Source organism: Melospiza melodia, unplaced genomic scaffold, assembly GCF_035770615.1.
Source record: "Melospiza melodia melodia isolate bMelMel2 unplaced genomic scaffold, bMelMel2.pri scaffold_48, whole genome shotgun sequence".
Classification (NCBI taxonomy): Eukaryota; Metazoa; Chordata; class Aves; order Passeriformes; family Passerellidae; genus Melospiza; species Melospiza melodia.
The window spans coordinates 20889-31863 of NW_026948796.1; the positions used below are offsets into that span (position 1 = coordinate 20889).

The 10975-nt window shown below is 67.6% G+C and overlaps 1 protein-coding gene across 1 annotated transcript; it reads left to right on the plus strand.

The window, feature by feature from the left end:
* Positions 1-374: 374 nt before the first annotated feature.
* DCTN2 (dynactin subunit 2) lies at positions 375-10641 on the plus strand. Its single transcript, XM_063147749.1, has 14 exons — positions 375-482; positions 2479-2547; positions 6756-6852; positions 6958-7019; positions 8154-8252; positions 8393-8553; positions 8669-8816; positions 8906-8971; positions 9383-9421; positions 9523-9600; positions 9700-9771; positions 9861-9963; positions 10045-10136; positions 10341-10641. The coding sequence occupies exons 1-14, from the start codon at positions 447-449 to the stop codon at positions 10425-10427; spliced, it is 1209 nt and encodes a 402-aa protein (XP_063003819.1). The 5' UTR covers positions 375-446; the 3' UTR covers positions 10428-10641.
* Positions 10642-10975: the final 334 nt, after the last annotated feature.

A 10975-nucleotide genomic window follows, 5' to 3' on the forward strand; every position in this document is an offset into this window, starting at 1 on the left:
TATGCCCGTGTGTCCCCTGTCTCCCATTGTCCCCCCGTGTCCGTGGGTGCTGTGTCCCCGTGTCCCCTATCCTCCCATTGTCCCCCGTGTCCGTGTGTCCCCCATTGTCCCCTCGTGTCCGTGTGTCCCCCTCTCCCCCATTGTCCCCCCATTGTCCCCCCAGTGCCGCCCCCGCCTCGTCTGCTCGCTCAGGCCCCGCCCCCTCCCCATCAGGCCCCGCCCCATCCCCGCCCGGCCCCGCCCCATCCCCGCCCGGCCCCGCCCCTGCGCTCTCTCCCCTCGCTCCGCCCCGCGCCGCTCTCGCGAGATCGGCCCCGCCCCGGCCCTGCGCGGCCATTCCGGGACCCCCGGCACCGGCCCCCCCTGCACGGACCCCCCAACACCGACCCCCATTACTGACCCCCATTACCCACTCCCCAATACCGGCCCCCAGTACCGCCCCCGCCATGGCCGACCCCAAGTACGCCGACCTGCCCGGCATCGTGAGTAAGGGGCTGGGCCGGGGAGGAGCCGGGGCTCTGAGGGGATGTGGGAGGCTATGGGGGGATGTGAGGGGATCAGGGACCTGGGGTGCTGAGGGCTCTGTGAGGAGATCGGGAGGGCCGGAGGGATCAGGAGCCTGGGGATACTGCGGGCTCTGAGAGATCGGGGGGGGTCTGAGGGGATATGGGGGCGCCTGGGGATGATGAGGGGTCTGAGGGGATCGGGGAGGTCTGAGAGGATCAGGGGCCTGGGGGTGCTGAAGGGTGTGAAGGGATCAGGGGCCTGCGGGTGCTGAGGGGTCCGAGGGGATCGGCGGACGTGTGAGGGGATCGGGGGCCTGGGGATGCTGAGGGCTCTGAGGGATCGGAGGGCCAGGGGTTCAGGGGGATCAGAGGGGTGATGAGGGGTCTGAGGGGATAGGGGTGGTCTGAGGGGATCAGGGATCTGAGGGGTCTGAGGGGGTCGGGAGCGCCAGGGAGATCAGGGGGGTCTGAGGGGATCGGGGGCCTGGGGATGCTGAGGGTTCTGAAGGGATCGTGAGGGCCGGGGGGATCAGGGGGGTCTGAGGGGATCGGGGGCCTGGGGATGCTGAGGGATCGGAGGGCCAGGGATTCAGGGGGATCTGAGGGTTGCTGAGGGCTCTGAGGAGATTGGAGGGTTGGGGGGATCAGGGGAGCTCTGAGGGGATCGGGGCCCGGGGGTTCTGAGGGATCGCGAGGGCCGGGGGGGGATCAGCGGGGTCTGAGGGGTGCTGAGGGCTCTGAGGGGATCGGGGGAGTCAAGCGGGATAAGGGCCCTGGGGAGAATGAGGGAACTGCGGGGATTTGGGGTCTGAGGGGGCCAGGGGGTCTCAGAGGGGACTGGGGGGTCTGAGAGGGCCGGGGAGTCTGAGGGGGCCTGAGGGGGCCAGGGCATCTCGGAACAGGAGGGGACCGGCGGGACGTGGAGGGACTGGGGAGGTGGGAGAAGGGCGGCTCTGAGAGGGTCTGAGGGTCAGAGCAGGCCGGGGGGATCCGAGGGTGCTGTGGGGTGTCTCAGGGTGGTGAGGGGATCCGGGGGAATCTGCAGGATTTGGGGGGAATCTGCAGGGATTTGAGGATGTGAGGGTGCCATGGGGTGTCTCAGGGTGATAAGGGGGTCCTGGGGAATCTGCAGCGGTTCAGGGATCTGCGGGCACTGGCAGGGGCTGGGGGTTCTGAGTGGTTTGGGGGGATCTGAGGGGATTGGGGGACTCAGGGGTCCTGAGGTGGTCCAAGGGCACTGGAGGGGCTGAGGGGCTGCAGGGACTGAGTCAATTTGGGGGGTCTGAGATTGGAATGACTGACAGGGTCTGGGGAGCAGGGGGATTTGGGGAATCTGGGGGGTTGTGGGTCTGTGAGAAGATCTGGGGGTGAGCTGAAGGGTCAGTGGGGTGTGGGGGTTGGCAACGTTTGGGGTGTTTGTAGGAATGGGAGGGGGTTTGGGGTGCCAGGAAGGACCTGTCTGTCTGTCTGTGGGTCTGTCCATGGGGTGAACACAGATCCCCGGGGGGTGGGAGCACCCCGTGTGTTTGGGGTGACTGTGGGAGCTGGGGGAGGCCAGGGGACAGGGGCAGTGAGTCGGGGTGCTGGGGGGACATTGGGGTGTGTGGGGGCAGTCAGCAAGGGCTGTCAGGACATTGGGGTGTCCAGGGGGAGGTGTGGCCCATCAGAGGTGTCCATGGGGATGAGGTGTGGGGACACTGGGGTGTCCAGAGGGAGATCAGAGGTGCCCATGGGGATGAAGTGTGGGGACACTGGGGTGTCCATGGGTAGGTGTGCCCATCAGAGGTGCCCATGGGGATGAGGTGTGGGGACACTGGGGTGTCCATGGGTAGGTGTGCCCATCAGAGGTGTCCATGGGGATGAGGTGTGGGGACACTGCGGTGTCCATGGGGAGTGTGCCCCATCAGAGGTGCCCATGGGGATGAGGTGTGGGGGTGAGCTGGGGGTCCCAGCCCAGCCCCTGGTGCCGCAGGCCCGGAACGAGCCCGACGTGTACGAGACCAGTGACCTGCCCGAGGATGACCAGGCCGAGTTCGAGGCGGTAAGGCCCGGCCGGGGGGGGAGCAGCAGCTGGAATGGACCCCCGGGACCCCCAGGAGTGGCACCGGGGCAGGGAACCGGCCCCCACCGCCCATGCACCCAGCAGCAGCACAGCCTGCACCGGGGACAGAGCACCCACAGGGACAGAGCACCCACGGGGACACAGCACCCATGGGGACACAGCACCCATGGGAACACAGCAGCCATGGGGACAGAGCACCCCACGGGGACACAGCACCCCACGGGGACAGAGCACGCACGGGGACACAGCACCCACAGGGACAGAGCACGCACGGCGACACAGCACCCACAGGGAAAGAGCACCCCATGGGGACACAGCACCCACAGTGACAGAGCACCTCATGGGGTCACAGCACCCACGGGGACACAGCACCCACGGGGACACAGCACCCCATGGGGACACAGCACCCACAGTGACAGAGCACCTCATGGGGTCACAGCACCCACGGGGACACAGCACCCACGGGGACACAGCACCCCATGGGGACACAGCACCCACAGTGACAGAGCACCTCATGGGGTCACAGCACCCACGGGGACACAGCACCCCATGGGGACACAGCACCCACAGTGACAGAGCACCTCATGGGGTCACAGCACCCACGGGGACACAGCACCCCATGGGGACACAGCACCCACAGTGACAGAGCACCTCATGGGGTCACAGCACCCACGGGGACACAGCAGCCATGGGGACACAGCACCCACAGTGACAGTGTCTCTCCACAGTGACACATCACCTCACAGTGGCAGTGTCCCCCCCGCAGTGTGTCCCCCCACAGTCCCAATGTCCCTCCACAGTGACAGTGTCCCCTGCAGTGACATTGTCCCCTGTGACAGTGTCCCCCCACAGTCCCAGTATGACATGTTGACAGTGACATGGTGACAGTGTTCCCCTGCAGTGACAGTGTCCCCCACAGTCCCAGTGCCACCCCAGTGACAGTGTCCCCTGCAGTGACAGTGTCCCCCAGAGTCCCAATGTCCCCTGCAGTGACTGTGTCCCAATGTCCACCACAGTCCCAATCTCCCCACACGGTGACAGTGTCCCCTGCAGTGACAGTGTCCTCCACAGTCCCAGTGCCACCCCAGTGACAGTGTCCCCCAGAGTCCCAATGTCCCCTGCAGTGACAGTGTCCCCACAGTGACAGTGTCCCCTGCAGTGTCCCCCCATCCCCTGTGTCACCCTGCCTGTGGGGCAGGAAGGGGAGATCAGCACAGCCCCCCCCCACAGGCTGGCTGTCCCTGGCCTTGCTGTCCTTGTCCCCAAGAGGAACAGGGCTGCCAGTGCCCCAGCCCCACCCCGAGGGGAACAAGGGGGACCCCCTAAACCTGCTGTGAGTACTGGGGTGTCCCCAGCCTGGGCTGAGGCCAGGGGAGGTCAGTGTGCAGTGATGGGGGGTCCATCCCTGTGGGACCCCCAGAGTGGGAGTGACCCAGAGCCCCATCACTGAGGGGCCCCAAGGACCCCCAGGGCCCGTGGGGTGACACTGGATCTGTCCTTGAGGCCACACGGCGGAGAGGACCCCCAGGGATGTGGGGTGACCCCCCAGAGGTGTGGGGTGACCCCCAGGTGTGCTGGGGAGGACAATGGGGGTTCAGGGGTCACAGCCTGAGGAGTGACTCGGTGCCCCCCCAAGACACTGAGGGGGTGCCAGGCCTTGGGGGTGCAGGGGGTGCAACCAGCCCCCCTCTGCCTTCAGTGCCATTGGTGTTTCTGGGGTGCAGGAGATTGGCACAGGTCCCTGGCAGGGAGCAGGGGCCCACCAGGTACCCCCAAATCCTGAGGGGGGCAAAGAGACCCCCCCAGTGAGGGCCAGAGCAGCAAGGTGGGCTGAAACAGGGGTTGGAGCCCAAAGTCCTGAGGTGACCCCTACTGTGGTGGGAGGTGACAGATGGGGGGTCCTGAGTCCCCCCTGCCTCGGGGAGCCCTTCACCAGCTCTGGGGTGCTGGGGGGTCCTTCCTCCCCCTCGGGGAGCCCCCAAACTGACCAGGGCTCCCCCCGCTTCCCCCCCGCTCCCGCCTGGCCTGGACTCAGTTTGCACAAGTAAGCGCGGCCCTGCTTTGGGGTGCATGGGGGGGCACTGCTGCATGTGCATGGGGGTTTTGGGGTGCCCTGCACTGCCCCCCGCTCTGCCTTGCCCTCTGCATCCTCTGCCTGCTGCCTGCACTGCCCACCTGGCCTTGGGACCCCCGGGACCCCCGGGCTGGGTCTCATTGTCCTGGGGCCCTGCCTGGGCATGGGGGGGCCGTGCTGAGCCCCCTCCCTGCTGCCAGCATTGCACGGGGCAGCTGCGGGGCTGGGGCAGCCCCTGGCCCTACAGAGCCCCCCCAGGCTCCCCGGGGGTCCCGCTGGGTGTTGGGGTCCCGGGGGGAGCACCTGGCTGCACTCACATCCCCCCAGCCTGGGCAGGAGCTGGAGCTGCTGAGGGGAGTTATGGGGTGATCCCCAAACTCTGCCAGTCCTGCTCCCCTCCAGGGCACAGCCCTGCTGCTCCATCCCTGGCTGTCCTGGGTCTGTCCCACTGCCCCTCGTCCTGCGGGGGTCCCCAGCCCTCGGAGGTCCCCAACCTCGGGGGTCCCCATCCCTCAGGGCTCCCCAGCCCTTGGGGGTCCCCATCCCGTGGGGTTCCCTGTCCCTCAGGGGTCCCCATCCCATGGGGTTCCCTGTCCCTCAGGGGTCCCCAGCCCTCGGGGGGCGGCGGGCGCGGGCCGGACCTTCTAACGCGGATTTTGTCTCTCTCTCCCCTCTCTAACCTTGCTCTGACTTTCTCACCTCTGGGAAACGCCAGGAGCTGGTAAGCGCCCATGTCCCAGCCACTGCCACTGTCCCTCAGCCACTGTCACCCGCTGCCACCCACCGCAGCCCCCTAACGCTGCCAGCGCTGCTCCTGCTGCTCTCACTGCCTGCAGCCAACCAGGCGCTGATCCACCGGGGCCAGAGCCCTGATCCACCGGGGCAGAGCCCTGATCCACCGGGGCAGAGCCCTGATCCACCGGGGCAGAGCCCTGATCCATCCAGGCCAGAGCCCTGATCCACCCGGGCCAGAGCCAACCGGGCCCTGATCCACCGGGGCAGAGCCCTGATCCACCCGGGCCAGAGCCCTGATTCACCCGGGCCAGAGCTCTGATCCACCGGGGCCCTGATCCACCCGGGCCAGAGCCAGCCAGGGCCCTGATCCACCTGGGCCAGAGCCCTGATCCACCGGGGCAGAGCCCTGATCCACCCGGGCCAGAGCCCTGATCCACCCGGGCCAGAGCCAGGGGCTGCACAGGGGCACAGGGGGTCCTTTGGGTCCCCCCAGAGCTCTGCTGAGCTGGGGACACCCTTGAGGGCAGCAGAGGGTGAGGGACACACCGGCTGTGCCCACCCTGCCTGGCACAGGGCACAGCCCCTGGACTGGGGATCTGGGGGCTTACACTTCCCACTGCCCCCCTGATGAGCCCCAAAGGCAACCAGAGGGCAGTGCCAGCCCCAGGGGGCCGGGGGTCACCCTGGGAAGGAGGTTGTCCTGCCAAAACACAGCTGGGGGTCAGTGACAGTCCCAAGGGGACAGGGATCACCCTGGAGGGACCAGCAGTGGGTCCTGGTGCTGGCCAGGGGCTGCTGGAATGTTCCACACTTTGGGATAGGCTGAACCTTGGGGGACTCTGAGCTGGGCCAGGCCAGGGGCCCGAAGTCCTGACACATCTTTGGGGGACCCTGTGTGCTGGGCTAGGCCAGACCAGGGCCCAGTGTCACCAGGGCCCAATGTCACCAGGGCCCAGTGCCACCAGAGCCCAGTGTCAGCAGGGCCCAGTGTCAGCAGGGCCCAGTGCCACCAGGGCCCAGTGTCACCGGGGTGGTGTCACCAGGGCCCAGTGTCACCACACTGGGCCAGCCTGGGGTCTGATATCCCCACTCCAGACTCTTGAGGGTACCTGCCCTGGGCCAGGCCACTCAGGGGTGCCATGTCCCCACCCTGGCCCCTTGGGGACGTGCCACATCTCTGCCAGCAGGGCCCTCACCGGGCCGCACTGGGGGCCTGTCCTGGGGAGGAGCAGCACCTCCAGCCCTGCCCACACTGTGTGCTGGGGGTGGTGGCAGCCTTGGGGCTCCCCTGTCCCCATCCCTGTCCGTGCTGGGGGGCTGGTGGCAGTCTGGGAGCGCCCTGTCCCTGTCCCTGTCCCTGACATGGCTCCGTGTGCAGGAGGAGCTGAGCAGCACCAGCGTGGAGCACCTGATCATCAACCCCAACGCGGCCTACGAGAAGTTCCGGGACAAGCGCCTGGGCACCGAGGGTGTGGGTGAGCTGGGGGGCCTGGGGGGCTGGGCACGAGCCAGGGGACCACTGGGGCACCAAGCCAGGGGGCACTGAGCCCCCTGGTCACACCTGGCTCTGCCTCCTGCAGATTTCTCTGACCGCATCGGCCGCACGCGCACGACGGGCTACGAGGCTGGGGAGTATGAGATGGTGAGTGGGCAAGAGACACCCCCTCCTCACGCAGTGCTGGCACACTCCTGGGTGCCACAGGTCCCCGGGGTCACCTGCTGCAGCCCCCAGGAGCTGTGTGCCAGCTCCAGCAGTGCCCTGCTGGTCTCTGCCCAGTCCAGCCCAGTCTGCCACGCTGGGAGCCCCTGTGCCCAGCACAGACCCCTGAGGGTGCTCGGGACAGCGCTGTAACCAAGTCCAGGGTGGAGCTGTGGGGGACCCAGGGGTCTCAGGGTAATCCTGGCTGGCTCATGTTCAGCCTGGTGTCCCCAGGACCCCCGGGCCTCTCCTGGGTACCCCCATGTTCTGGGGTCTGTATCCCCCCAGCAGGGCCCTGCCTGTCCTCTCTGACTGCAGTTCTGTCACCCCAATTCCCTAGGCTGTCCCAGTTCCTCTGCTCCCTCAGGACCCTCGGGGTGGGCTGCAGTCCCTGGCACCCAGGGCCAAAGGGGAGAAGGTGGCTCTGGTCACCTGGCTCCTTCTTGGCCTGCTGGGGGGGTGACAGCTGTGTCCCCTGGGCTGGTCATTGTCCGGCCAGGCCATCACCCCCCAAACTGGCCCAGCCCAGGTTTGCTCTGGGAGCAGCTGGGTTTGGGCAAAGAGCAGGGAACCCCCACATTGCACCGGGGGCACAGCAGCACCCAGAACCACCCCACAGCTGTAGAGCTCCGGGAGGAGGAGGAGGAAGAGGAGGAGGAGGAGCTCTAAGATGGGAAATCCATGGGGGTGGTGATGAGGAACTTCATGTGGGTGAGGATGAGGAGTTCCATGGGGGTGAAGGTGGGGAGCTCTGAGTGTGAAGATGAGGAGCTCCGTGAGGATGAAGATGAGTTCCAGTGCACTCCCTCTCCCTGTGGGTTCAGGACCCTCCTGGGCTGCTCCTGCCCTGCCCCACTGACCCCACCAGGTTCCCTTTAGGTGCCACCTGAGGCTGCTCTCACCTGTCCCTGCAGGCCTCACCTGCTCCTTCTGCTTGGTGCCAGGTCCTGCCAGCACCTGTGAGCCCCCTGAGCCCTCTGTGAGACCCCTGAACCTCCATGACCCTTCCACCATCCCATGAGCTCCCCTGGCCCTGTGTGAGCCCCCCCTGAGCCCCCTGACCCATTTCTCCCCCAGCTGGGTGAGGGTCTTGGTGCCAAGGAGACGCCACAGCAGCGATTCCAGCGGTTACAGCACGAGGTGCAGGAGCTGCTCCGGGACGTGGAGCAGATCCAGGTGAGCTCCCCCCTTTCCTGGGGAATAGCTTGGGGGTGACACAGCACCTGTGTGTGCAGATGAGCCCCCATCTGCCCCAGGTGAGCCCCCCCATCCCAGGGTGTGTCCCAGGGGTGACATGTCCCCTGTGTGTCCCCCAGAGCTCGGTGAAGGAGTCGGGGGCAGAGGAGGAGCTGACGCCCATGGCCCTGGCCAGGCAGGTGGAGGTGCTGAAGCAGCAGCTGCTCAGCTCCCACCTGGAGAAGGTTCTGGGCCCCGGTGCTGCCGTCGACTTCGCTGACCCCGAGGGTGCCCTGGCCAAGTGAGTGGGGGACAGGACCCCGCGGGGCTATGGCAGTGTCCCCATGGGGTGGCACAGCTTGTCCCCTGCCCGCCCTGCCCCTGTGCCCACGCTGTCCCCTCCGGGCTGTCCCCAGGCGGCTGCTGCAGCAGCTGGAGGTGGCCAAGTGCAGCAAGGCCGCCCCGGGGAAGGGCCCCGCGCGGGCCGCACCCACTGCCGGTGACGCTGTCACTTTCGAGCTCTACTGGAGGCCCGAGCAGGACCAGTTTGCCCAGTCTGCCAAGGTGAGGGGGCTGCTGGAACCACAGGGGGGCACCACACCTGGCACCCGGCCCTGCAGCGCGGTCCCAGCAGCTCCCCCCAAACCCCACAGGTGTCGGAGCTGGAGAAGCGCCTGGCACAGCTGGAGGCGGCCATGAGGTGTGAGCCTGACAGCCAGGTGAGTGCCCAGGTGTGGGCCTGACAGCTAGGGCAGGGCCCAGGTGTGAGCCTGACAGCCAGGGCAGGGCCCAGGTGTGAACCTGACAGCCAGGTGAGTGCCCAGGTGTGAGCCTGGCAGCCAGGGGAGGGCCTGACAGCCAGGAGAGGGCACAGGTGTGGGCCTGACAGCCAGGGGAGTGCCCAGGTGTGGGCCTGGCAGCCAGGGGTGGGCACAGGTGTGGGCCTGACAGCTAGGGGAGGGCACAGGTGTGAGCCTGACAGCCAGGTGAGTGCCCAGGTGTGAGCCTGACAGCCAGGGCAGGGCACAGGTGTGGACCCAGATGAGGGGGGGCTGCCCACTCTCCCTCCCTCCTGCCACTTTCCTGCCCTCCCCCTTCACCTGGCGCTACTGACACCGTTTCCCCCACAGAACCCGCTGCTGGTGGGAATGAAGGGCTCCAGTCTCATGGTGAGTTGGGCAAGAGGGGTTTGGGGGAGCCCCTGTCTCCCCCTTGCCCCCAGCGCTTTGGGGGGGCTGCTGTACCCCCCTCACCTGCCCCCCCTCCCCAGGACACGGTGCAGGTGCTGCAGGCCAAGGTGAACGTTCTGGATGTGGCTGTGCTGGACCAGGTGGAGGCTCGGCTGCAGGTGAGGGGAACTGGGGGGCGCTGCTGGGGTTAAACTGGGAGACATTGCTGGGTTTGGGGCCCACTGCTGCATTTGGGGTTTCTGTCTCCCCCACCCCAGAGCGTCCTGGGCAAGGTGAACGAGATTGCCAAGCACAAGGCCACGGTGCAGGATGCTGACACCCAGAGCAAGGTATGGGCTGGGGGGCCCAGAGGCCGGGGGGGGATCCGGAAAGGCCCCCCCAGGCTGTGCTGACCCCCCACCCCACGTGTGCCCCCCAGATCCACCAGCTGTACGAGACGCTGCAGAGCTGGGACGCGGTGGCCAGCGCCCTGCCCGACGTGGTGCAGCGCTTGGTGACCCTGAGGGACCTGCACGAGCAAGGTGAGGGCCGGGGGGAGCTGGGGGGCACCGGGTGGGGGTCTCTGCCTGCCCTCCCCAGCACTCAGGTGTGTGCCCCCACAGCCACCCAGTTCGGGCAGGTGCTGGTGCACCTGGACACCACACAGCAGGAGATCGCGGGGGCTCTCAAGGACAACACGGTGCTGCTGGCTGAGGTGGGACCCCTTGGCCCCCCATTGCCCCCATCCCCAGTGACCCACGCCACCCATCCCTGCCTGCTCTATCCCCACTGACCCCATCAGCCCATCCCCCCCACCCCCATGCCCCCCTGCCCCCCATCACCCCATCCCCACTTAGCCACATTTCCCATCCCCCCCTGCCCCCATCCCCACTCACCCCCACCCCCTCTGCCCCCCCAGGTGCAGAAGACCATGAAGGACAACCTGGCCATCGTCGAGGACAACTTTGCCGACATCGACGCCCGCATCAAGCGGCTGCAGAAGTGACCAGACCCCAGGACCACCCCCCCCTGAGGACATCCCCGTGCCCCCCCAGGACCCCCTGGGCCCTGTGCCCCCCCCGCAGGTCCCAGCTGCTGCTTGTAAATACCCTGGCTCGGCCCCCCCATCCTCTGCCCCCCTCAGTTCCCTGGGGGTCCCCCCTGCTCCCCCACCGGGGGTCTCTGGTCCCCCCGTACCCCAATAAACAGCTCAGCTCCCAGCGTGTGTGTGTCGGTGTCTCTGGGGGGCGGCAGGAGCAGCGCCCCCCCAAACTAGGGGTGGCAGTGCTGGGACTGGGGGGACACGGGGGGAGCCTGTGGGACCCCACAGGGATGGGGGGCTGGGGGCAGCCGGACCCCGCAGTCAGGGGAGGGGTCCCGGGTGTGCCCCGGCCCTGCAGCCGCCACCCACAGCCGGAGCACGCCCATGGCGCCAGTTCGGCCCCCACAGGTGCCCCCAGCTACCCCCAGGACCCCCCCGGTGCCGCCCCCTCGCCCCAGTGCCCCCCACGTGCAATGGAGGGGAGGGGATGGGGGGGCTGAGACCCCTTTCCT